General features: G+C 52.6%; 3 protein-coding genes across 3 annotated transcripts; 1 reads left to right on the top strand and 2 right to left on the bottom strand.

The window, feature by feature from the left end:
- Positions 1-346: 346 nt before the first annotated feature.
- RPL36 (ribosomal protein RPL36) lies at positions 347-2780 on the bottom strand. Its single transcript, XM_002366476.2, has 2 exons — positions 1926-2780; positions 347-1072 (listed from the first exon to the last, which is right to left on the bottom strand). Exons 1-2 carry the CDS (start codon positions 1939-1941, stop codon positions 783-785), a joined length of 306 nt encoding a protein of 101 aa, XP_002366517.1. The 5' UTR covers positions 1942-2780; the 3' UTR covers positions 347-782.
- Positions 2191-8774, top strand: TGME49_238240 (bystin protein). Its single transcript, XM_018780524.1, has 8 exons — positions 2191-2830; positions 3257-3505; positions 4295-4532; positions 4827-5174; positions 5992-6048; positions 6276-6455; positions 7146-7251; positions 8136-8774. Coding segments are annotated over exons 1-8 (1362 nt in total). The 5' UTR covers positions 2191-2828; the 3' UTR covers positions 8318-8774.
- Positions 8775-9225: 451 nt separating this feature from the next.
- On the bottom strand, positions 9226-17425 carry TGME49_238230 (Ser/Thr phosphatase family protein). Its single transcript, XM_002366474.2, has 10 exons — positions 16444-17425; positions 15882-15998; positions 14958-15115; positions 14140-14261; positions 13495-13580; positions 12335-12501; positions 11769-11978; positions 11203-11289; positions 10081-10505; positions 9226-9809 (listed from the first exon to the last, which is right to left on the bottom strand). The coding sequence occupies exons 1-10, from the start codon at positions 16447-16449 to the stop codon at positions 9697-9699; spliced, it is 1491 nt and encodes a 496-aa protein (XP_002366515.1). The 5' UTR covers positions 16450-17425; the 3' UTR covers positions 9226-9696.
- Positions 17426-17745: the final 320 nt, after the last annotated feature.

Raw genomic sequence — 17745 nt, 5'->3', positions numbered from 1 at the left:
CGCGGTTAACGGCGCAAATCAGAATTGACCACTTTTCTTGAAGTTGCTCCGCTTTTCTCGCAAAACTTTTGGCACCTAGAAATAAGCCTTTTCTCGACATAGGCTCGTGTTGGCTTGTATTGGGGGTTGCCCCTGGGTGGACCTCAACAAGACTGTCTCACCGATAGGAACTCGGCGCGTCGCAGACACAAATTGAAATCATCTCTTGAACTTTCAGAACAACTTAATGCGACAGCAGGCACACTCTCCCGAACAAAACTGGCTGAAAGCGACTTTCATTTCTCTCTGGATACCAGCGCGAAGGTCACCGCAGAGCCTGGAACACCTACGTTGTCAGTGAGCAAAGTGGCGAGCGTGCGAGTTTGCTGTGCCGAGTCGGGTACATAACCCTTTCTCCGATAAAGCATACACTCACATCTCTTCTAAGTCAACGTGTCTTCACATGCGGCAACGGAGAGTTTTTCGTTCTTCCGCTCAGCTAGCGGAGGCCCCGGGCTGCCAATGGGGGCTCGGGGGCCGATTTCTGTTTCGCGTTCCGCTCGGGCCGGTAGGAGGAATCAAGGAATTGGAAAGAGTTCATACAGTTACAGAAGTCGCCTTTATGGTGTAATGGAGACTAGACTCACAGGGACTCAGCACACTTTCAACACAAGCCGGAAAAGCACCGAGGCGTCGCCCCGCCAAGAGGCGAGGCACCGCAGAGGTGCTGCCGGCTCGTAGTTTGTCTTCACCGCTCGAGTTGTTCCAACGTGAAAGCAGGCCTTCCTCGCTTCCGCATTCGCCTACGCCTTTCTGCGCTGAGCAGAGACGACGTTCTGCAACTCCTCACGCTTTCCCTTGCCGCGGCGGTGAGTTCCGAGTCGCTTCTTAGCAAACTTGAGCGCTCTCTTGGTCGTGGCGGCAGTGCCAATCTTCAGCAACTCAATGATGCGTCGCTCGTAAGGCGCGAAACCTGCAACTTGTCGAATGATTTCCCGAATGGAGCTCATGCGCGGAGACAGCTTGCGAGGTCGGCGGGAAGGACGCGCAGGCGTCGCCTTCTTGGTGACCACATAGCCGCGCTTCAAGCCCACTGCAGAAAAACAAAGCCACAGCGACAAACGCACGAACTCTAATTCCAGCATGCACAGTATCGCGCTGATACACCCAAAACTATATATATATATATATATATATATGTACATGCATCTATACATAGTAGGGATGACTTTGGGGATCTCGACACAGGGATTCAGATAGCTCATCGGTCTCGGGGAACGAAAGGGCAGTTAAGAAACGGGTTTTTCACCTCAACACTTCCTGGGGCAACGCGTTCTCCTTTCTGTCTTTCCAGAGTTCGGTTGCTCTCAACCCCAGCAGCGGTTGAAGCGTGTCGAACAACCGCGCTACTTTTCCCCAAGTCCAAATCCCTCCTCTCCGCTTCGTGACCTGCTTCACCTCAGAGAGAACTGGTACATGCAGATCTGCCACAGAGAAAGTACCCCCATTTGTACGCAGAAAACAGATGCACATGCGCGGAACTTTCGACGGCGCCGCTGCGAGTTATCTCGAATCGCGCTCAAATGGTACGGCAGGGGCGATGCCGCACCGCGCTAACCAGAAGCACACCACAAGAGAAAAATCTGCACGGGTTCTTTCCAAGGAGCAGACACGTTTCTGACAACGGAAGCTTTGCTCCCGACTGCGACTCTTCTTCCCGTGTATCGATCCTGGGGATTTCTCAGAAGAGCTGAAGGGGCAGCCAAGCACGCTCCGACGAGTTTGGGTTCGCGGCAACCGGAGAGAACACAAAAATCTTTTCACGGCAATTTCCGCCGCCCTTCGTGCTCAGATCTCCCTGTCAAACGGAAAAAGGACGATCCTCGGTTTCCCTCAAGCAGTCTGTTGCATGCTGAAGGAAATGCGGAGCCTGAGTTGCAACGCACCTGCGATGCCCGACATCGTGACGAAGAAACGTTGGCGACGAGGACGGAAAAGTGCAGGAAAATCAGAAGAGTAGTGAATTCTTCCCCTGGAAACCCCCGACAAGGAACAGCCGCGGCGCGTACAAGAAAGCCGGTCGCCTCAGGCCAACAAAGAGCGTTTCTCAAGTGTGGGCGGAGACACAACGACCCGTAGGCCTCTCTCGGCCTCTACGCTTAGTGACGGTGGTCCTCTTATATGCGGAGACTTCCCTCGCTGCGCACAAACCGCCCGAACTTCAGGTAGTGTGGGGCTCGCGAGCGGCTTCGATTTTCGCTGGTTTTTCCCGCCTCGAAAGGACGCACGAACGTCAACTTTTCTCAGTCCTTTTTCTCGGGAAGTCGGTTCGCTGTAGATAGCCCGCGGAACTTTCACTTCCCCCGCGCGTCCAGAGCACACCTGGCGGTCGACCTGCGGGGTGTTTTCCCTGAGTCGGCCTACCCCAAAGCTGAGGACTCTGCAGCGAGATCCTTCGCGAAAAACCTCTGCAGCCTTTCTTTGACGCGTGGCAGTTCATTTAAACTTCTTTCATTCTCCAACAGTCGCTGGAAACGAACCAGCTGTATCTGCTCCCTTCCCCTTCCGGTGGCTGCTGTCTGCTTAGCGCGTCCAGCAGCGCGACCGTGACGGGGGGGGACCTGCTTGCACAAAAAACTGGGCTTTCCAGGCTTGTGGGGTTCGCTGCACTCGTCGCTTTCTCCGGAGTTCGTTCGATCCTCGCGATCGACGAATCCGAGTCTGGTCTCTGCTTCGCGAGACGGACGCGCTGGTTCTTCGACGTTTGTGCTCTGCCCGAAAACGCACACTCTCCGGAGCGTGGCGACAGGACCCCCTCGTTTCTGCCGGTCACTCGATCCCCCGAAGAAATGTAAGTCGCATCGCACAGCATCTTCTGGATCAATGTAGAAAAGTACTGACAAGGCTCAGTCGGTATACACGCGCCCATTCAGGCGCTCGTTCCTTTTTCGCCACACAAGTCTGTTCGCAGAGGCTGCTTCATCCATGTCCGGCGTCTGAGCGCGTATATAGTATTGAAAAGTATGGGCCGTTTTGAGGCGTCTGAGTCGTTTTTCACGGTGCAGTTGTCTGCGGGGGCCAGGTGGATTCGTTCTGGAGTTAGCGTTGCCTGCCGACTCTGTACAGTAAAACCAACATCCTCGTTTTTCCTCCGCGTCTTTTTCCCAGTCAATGTGTGGGGCGCCGAGTCGTCGACACTCGACGGACTTTCGTCCCAATCTTCTCTCTTTCTCATCTTTTCTTGTTCTTTGCCATCGTGGATGTTTTGCTTCTTCAGGCCGAAAGTGCAGAGCGAAAAGCGCAAGGTGGCGAACCGCCATAACCCTCTCCACGTGGACATCCTCGGCCAGGCGGGTGTGCATACACCCGAGACGGGACTCCTGTTTCAGAAGAAAGGCAAGGCCGCGAAGAAGTCGAGGCTGAGTAGGTCGGCCGATGACGACGAAGGCGAAGATGCCGACGGCGTGGTTCCCCGGAGACTCAGCAAGAAAATTCTTCGTCTGGTCGAGGAACAGCAACACCACCGGTGAGGCGTCCGGGTCTCCCGAGAACGTCGCGAAAACCCCCGTGTTCCGACTTCAACTCTGTTTGAGTGTGGGAGGAAAGGTTGTTGTCAGTCCTTGGCGAAAATGATGAAGTTTTCTTTCTGATCCTCCCGTGAGGATAATCTCTTACTCATCCCTTATCGCTCTGAAGAAAAGCCAGGCCTTTCCAACGGATGTAAATCTCGGTTCTGCGCGGATTTCCCTCTGATTGGGGTCCCGACTGCATGATACGTTCAACGGTGCCGCTGTCCTCTTTCCCGCAAGGGACACTGGGAGTCGTCTGTTGCATGTTTTTTTAGGCGACATTCGTACATCTGTGTCACGGTTTCATGCCTCTCTTCTGAACTTCAAGAGTTCGCCTTCCCTACCTCATGGAATTCGCGGATGTATCTGCTCGCGTCGGTACGGATTTTTGGAGGTGAATGCCAGATGAAGGGTGCCATGCGGCGTTTCCTGCCACTGTAAATGCACCGGTTTCTTTCATGTGCTCGCGTCTCTCGAGCTGAGGATGATTTCTTGACAAGCATATATCTGACAGGACCGAGGCCCTGGTCTCGGCTACCTGAAGACAATCTATATATTCCCTGACTGCTCAAGAGGTATCAGAATGCAATATGGTTTTTCCATGCCTACGCTTCGTGGGTTTCTTTGAGCGAACCTGGACGCTTGCTTCTTAGTCCCGCCTTTTCGTGCTTTAGTGCGTTTTCGCATTCTATGGCGAAATGCGCTTCATTCGTTGCGGTTCGGATTTGTGTCTGGTGTACGTCCAGCTCAGAGAACGGCCCCGATGCGGACAGCGGCAGCGAGCTGGACTCCGAGGATGTCGACCGGGACTCCGGTGGGGAAGACGTAGATTCTGAAGGCTTCGTCGTCATCGATGGCGAGGCAGACGAGGAAGACGAACTGTATGTCCAGCGCGTTCAGCAGCGTCAGGGAACTGCGGCGGCTGCTCCGACGCTCGCGGATTTTATCTTGGAGAAGTTGCGACAGAAGGAGGAGAGAGAGTCGGTGAGTGAATCGACGTCCTTGGGTGATCGTTCTTTGTTTCTGTTCGAACATTGCATGAAAATTGCTATTTCTCCCTCGAGGTGGCTTCCCTCGCCTGCCGGGACGCTTCGAGTGCAACAAGGCGTATGATGCGGGAGGTTGTCTTCGATGAGCATGGGGAGCGTTCCTTTTGAGTTTCATTGCAGTGCCTTTTGCGTATGCAGGTCACTGTCGCGGTTCACTTCGTTCTCAGCCGCGCTCCGGAGTCGGTTTCTCTTGAGTTCTCTGCGTCTTCTGTCTTTCCTTTTTCTTCAGAGCGGCGCCGCAGCTGAAGCGCCCGAGGAGGACTGCAGTGCGTTGCCTCCGAAAGTTGTTGAGGTGTACACAGCCATGGGATCCTTTCTGCAGAAGTACAGAAGTGGAAAAATGCCGAAGGCTTTCAAAGTTCTGCCCCGCCTCCAGAGGTGGGAGGAAGTTTTGCTTTTGACTCAGCCGGAAAGCTGGTCAAGACAGGCGATGTTTGAGGCGACGAAAATCTTCACAAGCAACTTGTCCAGCGCCGGTGCTCAGCGATTCCTTTGTCTCGTCCTCCTACCTGCTGTCAGGAGCGACATCTCCACGAACAAGAAGCTGAACTACCACCTGTACCAAGCCCTGAAGAAGGTGAGGAGTTCGACGCTACGAGCAGCCAGCGCGCGGTTTGTATACGCTTCAGAGAGACTTTGTTCGACAGCGGTCGCGGTGCAGGCGTCGCGGTTTCAGTAGAAGTCAGTGTGGCACCGCGTGCTGGCGTCTTTTTTTGTCGTGTTTGCGTCGTCGTGGGGAGAAAAAGGTTTTTGTTTTTTTTGGGCTCTTCCCCGTAGCTGCCGCATCCTGCAGGTTGGATTCCTCCAGCCTCGCTCGTGGACGAGGGAGGCAGCCCCCGATTTCAAGAGCCAAGAAAAATCGTCATTCTCTCTCCGAAGCTTCTCTTTGCCTCTCGGGGCGTTTAAGAGATCCTTATCAAGAGAGTGGCACAGTTTGTTCAGTTCACTACTTTCTGTCTGTGTATGTATATCGAGTTCCGCTGCTCTTGTGTGGTGACTGAGGGGGCTTGCGTGGAGTTCTTCGTCCGGTCGAGGCCTCCGAGAGGTTGGTTCAGGGCCGGAGAGGAGAAAAGTATCGTCCGACGTGTTCAACGTTGTGCTGGAGTGAAGTCTCTCTCTGTGCGTGACGAACAGTTTCTTCGCTGATGATTGACACACTCTGACAGTCCGATGCGTGGAACCCTCTACGCAGTTGAGGACGTTGTTGTCGCCCCAGGCTGACGAAGAAATGTTTTTGATCTTTCTCGAGTCTCGGTCCATGCATCTGCATGTCCTCGGCGTAAACGAGTCAAGAAGTGGAGATCTGCAACCGGGGGATGGTTGGACGGAAGCAACAAAAAGGCTCACTCGTGACGTTCAGTCTGCGCTTCTCTTCTCTGCTGTTTCCTCTCCAGGCTCTCTTCAAGCCTGCAGCCTTCTTCAAAGGTATTTTCCTGCCTCTCGCTCTCGAGGTACGTTCCCAGTGCTTTGGAGCCAGAACGCAGTTGCTGTTGTGGGTGCCGACTTGCATTCTCACGAAGAACGCGTGGTTCCTGCTCTTCCGCGTTTCACGCAAACTTCAGCTCACCTCGTGCGAGCGTGCAATCGACCTCGCATCTGCTCTGCGAGACTGGGGAAACCAGGCTTTTTTTGCTTTTGTCAATTTCTCGCATGCGCATCACTGGGTGTTTTTTTCCAGGGCTGCAGCAACAGAGAAGCCATCATCGTCGGGAGTGTGGTGGCAAAGGTTTCGATTCCTGTTCTGCATGCGGCCGCGGCGCTCATGCGCTTGGCGCTCGTCCCCCCGCCTCAGTGGCTACCGGCTGTCAGTGTGTTGATGGGGCTTCTCATCAACAAGAAGTACTCGCTTCCTGTCAAGGTTCGTCCATTGTGCTCTTCGACAGACGCGGCGCCTCGCAAGCGTCTGCGCTTCCGTTGACGCGCGCAGCTCCAGCATGTTGGGAGAGTTCTTGGGCATTCTTGTTTTTTCGCGACTGCGTGCACACTCGGAGATAGTGGGCTCTGCGTTTGGAACCTCCGTGGCGGAAGCGGATGATCTCCTGACCGTTAAAGCCAGTTCTGCTTCTGACGCCTTCTGATGCGACGCGGTCACTTTCTTTTTCTGATTCGATTCCGAAAAATGCCACGCGAGTTCCTGTTTCGTCCACTCCTGTTTGCCTCAAATATGCGTACACACTTCTTTATACTTCTCCATTCTTCTTCCAGTCAAAAGTTGTAGACGCAGGGGATGTCCTTTGGTTGGGAAGGCGCCTGCGGATATCGGATTTTCTGCGACTCATCTGTGACAGTGTCGCCTGTTTACGGTGTCCAAGCAGATTACACTCAGGCCTCAGGATCTCGTCTGAGTCTTCTCAGACTTCTCTGCAGGCCTTATTTTCTTTCTGCGAAACTGTTTGCGTTTTTATCTACGGGTGGACTGAGCACTTTACATATCCATTCGTTTATTCCAGACGCTACATACGTCGAACGCGGCGCTCTGTGTGGGAAACGCGTTCAGTGTTCGCGGCTGGAAGATCTTCCTTTGTTGGGCTGTTCTTTGTCTTTCCAGGCGGTTCAGGCTTGCGTCGCGCATTTCCACCGATTCGCCGAGAGAGCGGACCTCCTTCCTGTCGCCTGGCACCAAGCGCTGCTCGTCTTCGTTCAACGCTACAAATGTCAGTTTTCTCGTCAAATCTCCGTTTTCTCGTTCCATATCTGTGATTCTAGCTCTGGTAGAGGAGGGGCGTTTCCGGGAGGCGACAGGGCGCAGCCGCAGAGCGGTCAAAGTCCACCACAAGCCGTGGAGATGAACCACAGTCAAAGGCACTGTCAAAGATGTCTGCGGGCCACTGCTCGACGTTACCTGATGAGATGTCTGGATTCACTTTTTGCGCTCGACGTGCCGCGTCAGTGGTTCGCACGAGACTCTCGGTCGGTTTGTTTCAGATTGCCGTTGCGAGTGCGTCGCTGGTGTCGGCAGTTTGACTGAGTGTGAAGCTCCATTCCTTTTTCGTTTCTCTGAAGCAGAAAGCTGAGCTGCGTCGGCTGAAGAGCAGCTTTGTGAGTGCAAGGAATGTTTGGGGCGGCCTTGTGTGGTCGTCTTCTCTCCCTGTTGCTTGTTGATTCGTGGACGCGCGAGAGATACATGGGGGACGGCGAGGCGGACGCGAGGATGAGACTTTCAACGCTTGGCTTCCGAAAGCTGTTCTGTGGAGATATCTCACCAGTTATCCCTGACTGACGAGCGCGTTCTCTTCCCGAACCCCCCATGTCTCATGTTTATTGTCCTCAGCGTGGTTCGCAGTTCTTCTCAGACTCCGGTGTCAGTCGTGTGATTGTGTTTCAAGAGATGACTCCGTTTGAACAGTTCAACAGTGGTAAAAGGAGCTGAACAGAGACGCGTCTGGTAAACTCTCAGGAGTATAACGTTTCCGTGGTCGCCTGCCTGCCCGGGGCTCTGGTGACCCAGTTGCGTTTCTTCTGGAGTTCCATGATGGCTGGAGTAACAAATGTTGGAACGCGCGCGTCGCATGCTTGTCTTTGCTGCGATTGTTTTCAGTCTGCCTTTCGGAAGACGAGCGAAGCATGCTGAAGGAGGTGCTGCGCGTCCACTTCCACGAGAAAATTGGACCGGAGATTCGTCGGGAGCTTCTCGCGAAGCAGGCAGCTCTCGTGCTCCAGCAGCAGCAGGCGTTGTTAGAGCAACAACAGGAAGCGAGTCCGGACGTGGAAATGGCATGACTTTCTTCGAGATGTCGCTCTTTTCTGGAGCGCTCTCTGCAGTGCCAAGGCCGCCTGCACTCCAAAGACTCCTTCGGGAGTGTGAGTCGTTCTCTCTTTCTCAGTTTTCTTGGGGAAACTCCAGTTTTGAGAACGTCTGGAGACATATATGGTGTGGCACCTCGGTGTGTCACATCAAAAGCTTTTTCCGTTGCATGCACAGGTCGTTTTCCGCGACAGAGACGGATGCGAGGGCGAGAGGCGTTCCCCTGCTCTCTGAGATGATGATTTTCACATTTGGGAATCTCGCTGAATTCGTTGATGAGAACGTGTGAACCACAGAACTTTCTGATTCTCGTGGAGCAGGGGTTCTTCGCTCACCTCAGTCCGTCTATTTGAGAACACACAGGTACATCCCCTCTCAGAGAAGAGGAGATTTGTTTTTTGTGTCTTTTCAAACTTCTCTTGTCAAACAAGCGTTTCGATCTTCGAGAACGCCTTGCTGCCTTCCCAATCTAAGGGAGTTCTAAGCCAAGGCATCAAAGTCGAACCGAATTACTTGCAACAACGATGAACGCCCTACACTTAGGTAAATAAACGTATATATATATATATATACATATACATATATATATATATATATATTTATGTAGTGTTAGTGCTATAGGGAGGAGGGGGTAGACGAAGCAAGGTAGAGGCAGTGGTGGCATTGGGGAAAGACACCTGCACAGGGACTGAGGTCTCGAGCTCGAGGAAACGAGAATGTAGTCTCGAAGCAGGAAGCTTCGTGAATTGTATACCTACCTATACGTCCAAAGCAAAGCAGTATACTATGTGCACATATATATATATATATATATATGAAGACTGTGTGTCTGACAGGACAGAGATGATGGGAGTTTTTTGTGACAGGGACAGCGTCAGAGACGGAGATACCCAGCGTCTTTTCATTCGCCACCGAGGACAGTTTGAGAAATGAGGGCAGAGAAGTCCATTCAGCATTTATTCATGCGGAGTTGCACCTTTGCACATCGGCTGTCTGAGACTCGGAGAGATGGTCCGAGTGTCTCTTCACCTGTCAGAGGAATCGAGCGTTTCTAGAAACGGAGACATCGAGATTCACTGCGTTTCGCGAGATATACATCAGATGTGGGTGCTCAAGAAGGCCGACCGCCAGAGAAGAGAAGAGCGGTGCAATGTTTCCTCGAGTCGTCAGACCACGCGTCTGCCTCCACAGGAGACGCCAGAGACGCTCTTTTCGCCTCAACTTCCTTCACGGTCAACCTCTCTTCGTCGATCTTCACGTTCTCTTTTTGTTTCGACCTTCATGTCGTTCTCTCTTTTCTTCGACCTTCACGAACTCGTTCTTTCGTCTTTTTGCGCAGCCGGGACTGCGTCGTTTACGCCGTTTCCTCGTCTGAAAGGTCGAGGCAAATGTCGACTTCTTCCGTGGTGCGTTGTGGGTCGACATGTCCGGAAGTCCAGTCGACAGGAACGTCGACGTCTGCGGCTTCTACAGATCCAGAAAAACAGACAAAGGCAGGGGGCTTCTTCGCACTGTTCACGACGACGAAACGGTGTAGGAGTCGCCGTTTCAACCTGCGCGGTGCACCCCAAATCCCAAAGGGTGTGTGTCTGTCTCTCTTTTCCCACCCTTCGGCTTCGCCTGTATATCTACCTTGCTTCGTTTCCACCTCTTTTCAGAAACTCGCCGGACACACCCAAGTGGGTCGGCAACGCCTCCAGACCTCCAGTGTCGAAAACGTACACCGCGTCTACCTTACCTCGTTGCCTCGCCTCGCCGAATTTATCGTCTGCTTCGTCGAATCCCAGAATGTTTCTCAGCAGAAACAGGCGCTGCTCCTTCAGCTCTGTGTAGGGCGCCCGGGGGTCTGCCCAGTTGATCCACTCGAAGACCGTGCTCTCCTCTTGCCCCCCCTGTGGCTGTGGCGGTGTTTCCGCGGCGACATCGGTCCTCTGCACCGACGCACCGGCAGACACGCCTGCAGCTGCTTCCTCACAGCCTTCTTTTTCCTCTCGCGCAGACCTCCGATCTCCGTCGCTCTCTCTCCGCGCGTCTTCCGCCGCAGCCGCAGCGCCCACGGAGTTCAGAGAAAGTCGCTTGGGACTCGAAGTCTCCCTGTAGTTTCGCAGACCCAAACTTGCCAAGTTTTTCTTCACTGTCGCGAGGTCGTCAGCTGTGGCTTTTCTGCAACAGACAAAAAACAACTCGAAAAAGCTTCTTCACGGACTGCCGCTGCCCCCTGCGCCTTTCTGGAGGAAATGCAGAGAGCTCTCCCGAGACAGGTGACCTTGGTGGGATACGCGAAATCAAAGCCTTTCAGGTCTAAACCGGACGCCACGCTCGTTCCCTCAGAAGCACGGGGAGAGGCACAAATGCCGTGTTGAGAGGGAGCTGTCAGCGAGAGGAGACGCCTGTCCTGACGAGGAGTTCGACGAGAGAAGGCTTCAAAGGATTCTTCGTCGGACACAGTCGCCGCGAAAAATCCGCAGCCTTTCTTCAGTGCGCCCAGGTGTGAATCTGCGTCCATTCTCTGGTAGAGTCGTGGGAGAAGGTGACTTCCCGGCGACCCTTTCCAAGCTGCTTTGCAGGTTAGAGAAACTGGCACAAAGACAGAGAGAGAAACCTGGCTGGATCCTATTCATGCACCTATCTATAGTCGCGCTTCCCAGGTCAGTGCCCCTGTGCATGTATCGACCTTCCCCACTCTGTTCAAACAGTCGAGTTTCTGCCGCAAACTCGCGCCGTGCAACGACGACGTTCCACCTTCGATTCCTACAGCTCACGCAGAGTCTGCCTTTTCTGCGCCGCCGAGTGAACATGATGCCCGGCAAGCCCCTCCCCCCTCTCACACTTTCGGGAGGAACGTCGCTCCTTCGCTTACGTGACTAGACACGACTTCTGGGGGAATCGGCTCACAGGAAGGACCTGTTGATTCGCCCTCAAAATCGCCAGCCACTCTTCGTCGTAACTGTCAAGAGAAAGCAACAAGAAGCAGCGACAATCTGTTTCTAGAAGCCGAGGAAGCCCCGCAGCAAGCAGATGCTTCGCATTGGCGCGGCGAACGTGAAAGGCCCATTTTTTAGAAAGCACTTTACGCCACACACGACGCAGACACTACAGTGAGAGAGCTGGAGACCCGAGCAAAGACACGACGCGCAAAGGCAAAGGAGCATTTCGACTCATTTCTGTTTCGTTCTCGGACGAATTGTCGAAATCCGAAGTTTCGCACTTTCGAAAAAAACGACTCACTGGCTTTTGCCTCACACCCCAGCATCCCGACCTCACTGTCTCCCTAGGACAGTGAAGTCCCTGTCGCCCTCCAAAAAACGGCGACTCGACGGAGAGTGCGAGAACTGTGAAATGGCCTACGCTTTGTGTGTTTCATGCCTCTTTCATCACCTGCGATTTCACTAGAGAGACGCCAAGAGGTGTATGTCTGCCTCTCACCACAGAGTCGGAGAGCGCCGACTGATACCGGGAGAAAGCTGTTGCACGTAGCCCGCAGGGAGAAGAGGCTCGACTTCAAGAATCTGAAGAAACTCGCGTCGAGGCAGAACTTTGTCCAGAGCGAGGAAACGCGTCGCCTTTCCCTCTGGCCCCGGGTGTACGTACACCGCAGCGAAGCGGGTGTGCAGGTGCGCCGCGAACCAAAAGGCCCTGGAACAAAGCAACAGGGAGGAAAAACTTTTGTGTTTGATGCATGCGAGTCGCTGAAGACTGAAGAAAGAGACAAAGACTACAAACCCCAGATTCCGATGGCTCTCGCTGAAAAGGGAGACAGGCGTGGTGTTCAGAGGGGAAGTTTCTTGGATGAGAAACAGAGGGAATTCAGTTAGTCTTTCGATTCGCTGAAAGCACACACACACCGGAGACTGGGGGACTTCAAAAGCATGAGACACCCGTCAGATTCACCCTCGATATAAGCGAAAAACGAAACAAAGACTCTCAATGACGGTAAACGTATGCGTTTGACATAACATCGTGAGAGGAAGAAGCCGAAGCTGCATGCTCACGGTTTTAGCTTTTTCAGCAATTCCATCGAGTGCGGATTGCCCAGTTCGTGCGCTTGAATGTCCTTTTCCAGAAAAGGCTTCTGCCGTATAAGTTCTGTCTTGTCTCCGAAGTCGTAAATCCCCTCCGGCCAGTCATGAGTCACCACGATGTCTACGCGCCCCGTCAGCTGTACATACACCGCAGCGCAAAAGGGGAGACGGCGGAGATGTGCGACTTTGACTCTCCTGTCGAAAAGCCGCCGAAACAGAAAGGGAGCGAGGCAGCGAAAGTCCGAGAAGAGGGGGACACTGGCGTAGAAGAAAAGTGAGCAGAAGGTAAAACGATTCAGTTGTTGTCACTTCTCGCATCCCCCGTTTGTTCAACCTAATGCGAAGACCGAAACGAGCACGAGGAACTCAAGAAAAACCAAATTCCTCACAATTTTAGTAGATCTGATCTCCTGTCTATAAATTTGATGTGGTTGTTTCCTCTAAGTTATGTTTGTTTATAAATTACGTGGTTCTTCCTATAAACTGTGCTGCTTTTTCCACACTTTATGCGATAATTCTACGAATAACATGATCTTTTTCTGCGAAGTATGTGATATTATTCTGAGAATTATGTGGTCGTTTCTGCAAATTATGTGATATCTTCGCATCGATTATGTGATGGCTGTTCGTATGTTTACAAACTTTGTCGGTATGCACCTCCCTGAACAATCTGAACGTTGTGCCTCGCGCAATCTTCTTCGTCGTCTCCTGAGTCGACCTCTGTCGCAAGAAACCTGCTCGAGAGTTGAGGGAACTAAGGTTTTCGAGTTTTTCTTTCTTTTCAACTTTCACCGAAGACGCAAAGACTGGACTGCCTTCCACGTGCAGCAGTGCGTCTTCCTCCGTCACCCCCAGAGTGAAATCTTAACCGAAAAACAGTAGAATCTCATCCGTGTATTGCATCAAGAAACACTTAGGTGAGGAGGAATGTTCCTTTGGAGATAGCAAGTGAACGAAATTTTTCTCTTCTCTCGTCGGTTTTCTCGTTGTTCCTTCTCTCGCATTTATTTTGATTGTTGACCCTTTTTCTCTCTCACTTTCATATCGTTTTTCGGTTCCCCTTCACTCCCTAGTTTTGTTTGGTTTCTTTTCTTTGCTCTGGCATGTGCGTCATTTGCCGGCATGCTCACCTCACTCAGTTTGGCAATTTCAAATTCTCGGACGTGGTAGGCACTACGCATGGTGTCTTCAGTGTACGGAGGCCTCTCGAAGTACCCTGAAAAAAAGCTTAAAAAGGAAAAATCGGGTGTTTCTTCTGCTGTAGAACTCGGAGACCTCCAAGACTCAAACTTGTCCGGGGACAGGATGAAATCCACGAGAAAAAATTAACCACTCCACTTGGACATGTGTGGGTGCTCGGCTTTCTTGTGAAGGCAGGCTTCTTGCGAGAGCATTCCGTCGAGACCCTTTCTTCTGCTGAAGCACAGTTTCGGAAAAGGTGTGTCTCCGCGAATCGCAACTGGACATGAAGTCTCAGCCGCATGTCCACGACACAGAATTGTTCTCGTGAAAACGCCGCTCCGGCAGCCACACGCAAGCTCGAAAAACGCCTTTTTAGTCTCTGCTTCGCCAGGCGCTTTTCGTCTCGAGAACGCAGACGAAGCAGGACTTCTTGCACCACGTTCTCAGGAGCGTCTTCCATGTGGAAATTCGACTGCACCAGAATTCGAGTTCCGCGGGCACCGCCCGTCGTCGAAAAGCTCCTTCAGAGAATTCGAAACGGATTTGCAAGGTTTTCTCCGTTTTTCAGCAGACGTTTAGTTCGCTGTTCTTACCTTTCCGGTAGTCCTGACTCTTGAAAATTCCAGAGAGCCCCGCGATGCGAACGCCGCCGACGTTGACGACGCCCGCGTGACCGAGATAGAAAATCTTCGGAGCCACCCACCCGCCATAATATCTGAAAAACCAAGAAAAGGTGGAAAAAAAGGAACAACGAGAGAAAGGAGGTTAGGGAGAAGCATGCCAGACACAACCCACTGGAAAAAAGAAAAAACAACGCGACAATCGACAGAGACGTCTTAAGATAAACTGAACCGTAAAAGCGACTTATGTCAACCTGACCTCAAAAACACCGGAGGACAGACACTCATCGCGGACGGCTGAATCGGAAAAGAAGCGTCCTGGATGTCTCTCAAGCGAGCGTCTTGACCGCTCCTACTTTACAGGGGAGGCTACGCACTTTCTCGTCTATTTCAACGCAGGCAGCAATCGAGAAGCAGAGCACTTTATCCAGATATTTGCATGAACAAAGCGCAACGCAACAGCCTCTTCGGGGATCGCGAACCTCACGGGGTGTGCCTCTCGTGAACGAACTACGTGAGTTAAGAAACGCGAAGAAGCTAGACACTTTCCTTCGATCAAAAGCGTTGAGGCTTCGCGCCAAAAGGCCTTCCTCTCCCTAAACGCTCCGTCAAAAGGTACCCTACTCAAAGAAAGAGGCGTTCCGCCTCCTACACCCCAGATGTCGAAAACGCGCTTCGAAACTTCGGAAAATTCCGCAACCGAACGAAACCTTCCGCGTCGCCAGAGGGGACAGAGCGGGAAAAACACAACGTCTAGCCTCAATTTAAGATACATTTCGAGGTGTACGTACAGCTCGCGGAGGACAGTCGGGGCTTCATGGTTTCCTCCTACGAAAACGGTGAGGCAAGGAGCCTCCTTTTCTCCTCGAAAGTACGCCGGGAAGTCGCGGAGATCTCTGTATTTCGGCGGGCAGGCGAGAAACTGAAGATCGTTCGAGTCCCGAACGCACTGAAGAGAAACGCGACAGAAAACGTTCAAGCTGAGAGCGAAACGCGAACCCAAATCTGGCGCCGAAACCTCTTCTCCGTCGTTTTCAACTAATTCGCTGCTGATCCTCTCCCATGGACGCCGGCTGCGCAGAGGGAAATCTTCTCGCATCGAGTTGAAAGACAGCAGACAGAAACGTTTGATAGACATCTACGCATATGCGTATATATATATATATATACTTGTGATGTTGCATGCAAATTTCAGGAAGAACGCAGGAGTCCTTCTGTTGTCGGTAGCCTGTGGTGGACAGGAAAGAATGTGCAGAGATCGATGCACAGTCACCAGCGGAGTGTCTCGACTCTATTCTCTCTTGCTCTGCTTTGCTCGTCCACTTCTACGTAAGATTAAGAAGACGAAACGCAGGCCTTTCGACGAACGTGAGGACAACGTCTCCCCACAGCCTTTCTGCGTTGTTGAGCGCCTGAAAAGCTGTTGAAAGGGTGTTGGAAAAGCTGTTTCATCACCGAGGCACTTTTCCCAGACAGCGACCCTCTCCACAACTGCAAAGGGACAGGCGCCATGCGCAGGCGGCGCGGTGTGTACCTCCACCCCAGCTCTCTTGCTGCGACTGCCCATATATAGACATGAAGGTACATAGACATACGCGTCCATGTGCTCAGATATGCACAAATACGAATGTATATATACACACACAGTGCTGGCAGAAGAAGGCCGGTCGGGAGTGAAGGGGATCCACTGTGTGGTTTGAGAACCAAACGTTTACTTGGAAGTCTCCGCAGCAAATCAGGAGGTCCACCTTCATTTTGTGCATCTCCTCGAGGCGAGCCAAGGAGCTGTAGATTGCGTCGAGCTCGCCATGGCAACATCCCTCGATGGCGATCTGAGAGAAGAAGGAGCAAAGGAGAGAAGGCTGATCGCCTCTGTGCAGATGGCGTCGGAACACCACGGTGCCAGCAGCTGACGAGGAAATGCGTCAGCTGCAAAAATTAGAAAAGATGAGAAAAAGGTCTCCTTTCCTTGCACCAAAGACGCAGAGAGTGACTGCTGAAATCCATGGCTCTAGGAGGAAAACGAGACTCGCGGAAGACACACTTGCGACATAAAAGCTCCGCTGTGCATACACACCAGAGAGTGCTCGCGACCGTTGGCCTCGCAAAGATTCAGAGGTGCCAGTGCAGACATTCTTTTTGCGTCCTTGCTCGGAAGGAAACAACAGAAATGCGCATCTTGTTCGTGGAAAAAGGCAACGAAAGTCAAATGGGAGATACCGGGACGGAGAAGAAAACGCAGAAAAGGCGAGACCCAAAAAGGAAAAAGATGCTCACCTTCATTACTCTGAACGAAAGAGGGGAGATGGCAAAGAGGACGTTTTGCCTCCTTCTTGCACAGAACAGCGAGAAGAATCGTCGCGAGATCTCTCTGCCTCTTTATCTCGTCTCTCCGCTTCCTTATCTCTTCTCTCTGCTTCCTTATCTCATCTCTTCGCTTCTTCGTTTCGTCTCCCCGCTGTTGCTGTTGTTTCTTCTCTTTCCTTCTGCGTTCTTTCTCGACGATGCGCGCGACGGGCGGCTAGTCTCCGGTTGTCTCCTCAGAGTCGCGAAAAGGTAGAGAAAAAATTGACGTCACGAGTTCCGAGAGCCAAAGCTGCAGCACTTTACCGTCCGTCTGGTGAGGAGACTGCGTCTGACGCCTTCGGTGGCTGCGACGATTTCGCCTGGAGGCGCCGAGTCTCTCAGAGAAAAGAGATTTTAACGGGAGCGTAGCACCCAGCAAGGAGTGATGTCGCAGTGTGAAAAGAGAGCGACAGCAGAAGAGAGACTTCCCGAGCGGTCGAGAAGCCTTGCGCTTTTTCAGGAAGTCGACGCGTGCATGCAAGACCCGCAGAGCCGCTGTAAGAAACTCGTTCCTCGTGATCTCTCTCTCTGTACGCATCCGCGGGGATGTCAGGCTGTCGTCGGCAGCTGCTTTGAATGCGATTCGTTTCACCACGACATGATGGACAGGAAATTTCACTCGCGGACGATGGAAACAGCGTCCTGCTAAACGGAGTCGACGCAGTGAGCACACCTGCTGGAATTGCCTGGGCACTGCAAATCTACAGCGCCTCTCCCGAGAGAAGGACCACTGCTAGCAAAAACTCTTCACAGCTAGTTGTGCAGCAGAGTTCAGCTGAGAAAGTCAGCGCCAGCATGCAGTCGAACTCAAACTCATGCGCGTCCGCTTGGCTCGTGAGTACTGAGTGCCGCGGTCGACCTGCGGACGCTGACACACAGAGGGCTTCTGCGAAGAAAAAGACTCCAGAGCGAGAGGCTTCACCTCTTTGGAGAAAACGGGGAGAGCTTCAAAACGGCGCAGTACAGAAATCCTCTGTCTCCATCGTTGTTGCGCCGAGGAAAACGATTCAACGAAAAGCTGCCGACCTCGGGTGTACATACACCGTAGTGTGAAGGCACTTGGAAGCTGGTTCTAGATCGCTCTGACTGGTCTTTTCTTACAAGGACCATGACACTTTCTTCTTCCAATTGTCTCTGTGGAACGGTGCCCTGCTTCTGTTCTGTCGCGTTTAGAAGCCGCGCTTGTGCATGCAAGCGACTTTTCGGCGTGGTTGTCTCTTCGTCGCAGCCTCG

The sequence above is a fragment of the Toxoplasma gondii genome, chromosome VI (genome assembly GCF_000006565.2).
Source record: "Toxoplasma gondii ME49 chromosome VI, whole genome shotgun sequence".
Classification (NCBI taxonomy): Eukaryota; Apicomplexa; class Conoidasida; order Eucoccidiorida; family Sarcocystidae; genus Toxoplasma; species Toxoplasma gondii.
The sequence above is the reverse complement of the archived record's forward strand: the minus strand, read 5'-3'. Positions and strand labels throughout refer to the sequence as shown.

What these genes read in the sequence shown, in the direction of transcription:
- TGME49_238240 (XM_018780524.1), top strand. An exon ending in AGAAGGAGGAGAGAGAGTCG is followed by an intron (nt 4,533 to 4,826) that starts GTGAGTGAATCG and finishes CTTTTTCTTCAG; the next exon opens with AGCGGCGCCGCAGCTGAAGC. An exon ending in TCCTGCCTCTCGCTCTCGAG is followed by an intron (nt 6,049 to 6,275) that starts GTACGTTCCCAG and finishes GTTTTTTTCCAG; the next exon opens with GGCTGCAGCAACAGAGAAGC.
- TGME49_238230 (XM_002366474.2), bottom strand. An exon ending in GAGTCAGGACTACCGGAAAG is followed by an intron (nt 13,581 to 14,139) that starts GTAAGAACAGCG and finishes GCTTTTTTTCAG; the next exon opens with GGTACTTCGAGAGGCCTCCG. An exon ending in CGGCGAGGCGAGGCAACGAG is followed by an intron (nt 9,810 to 10,080) that starts GTAAGGTAGACG and finishes CTGGATCTGTAG; the next exon opens with AAGCCGCAGACGTCGACGTT.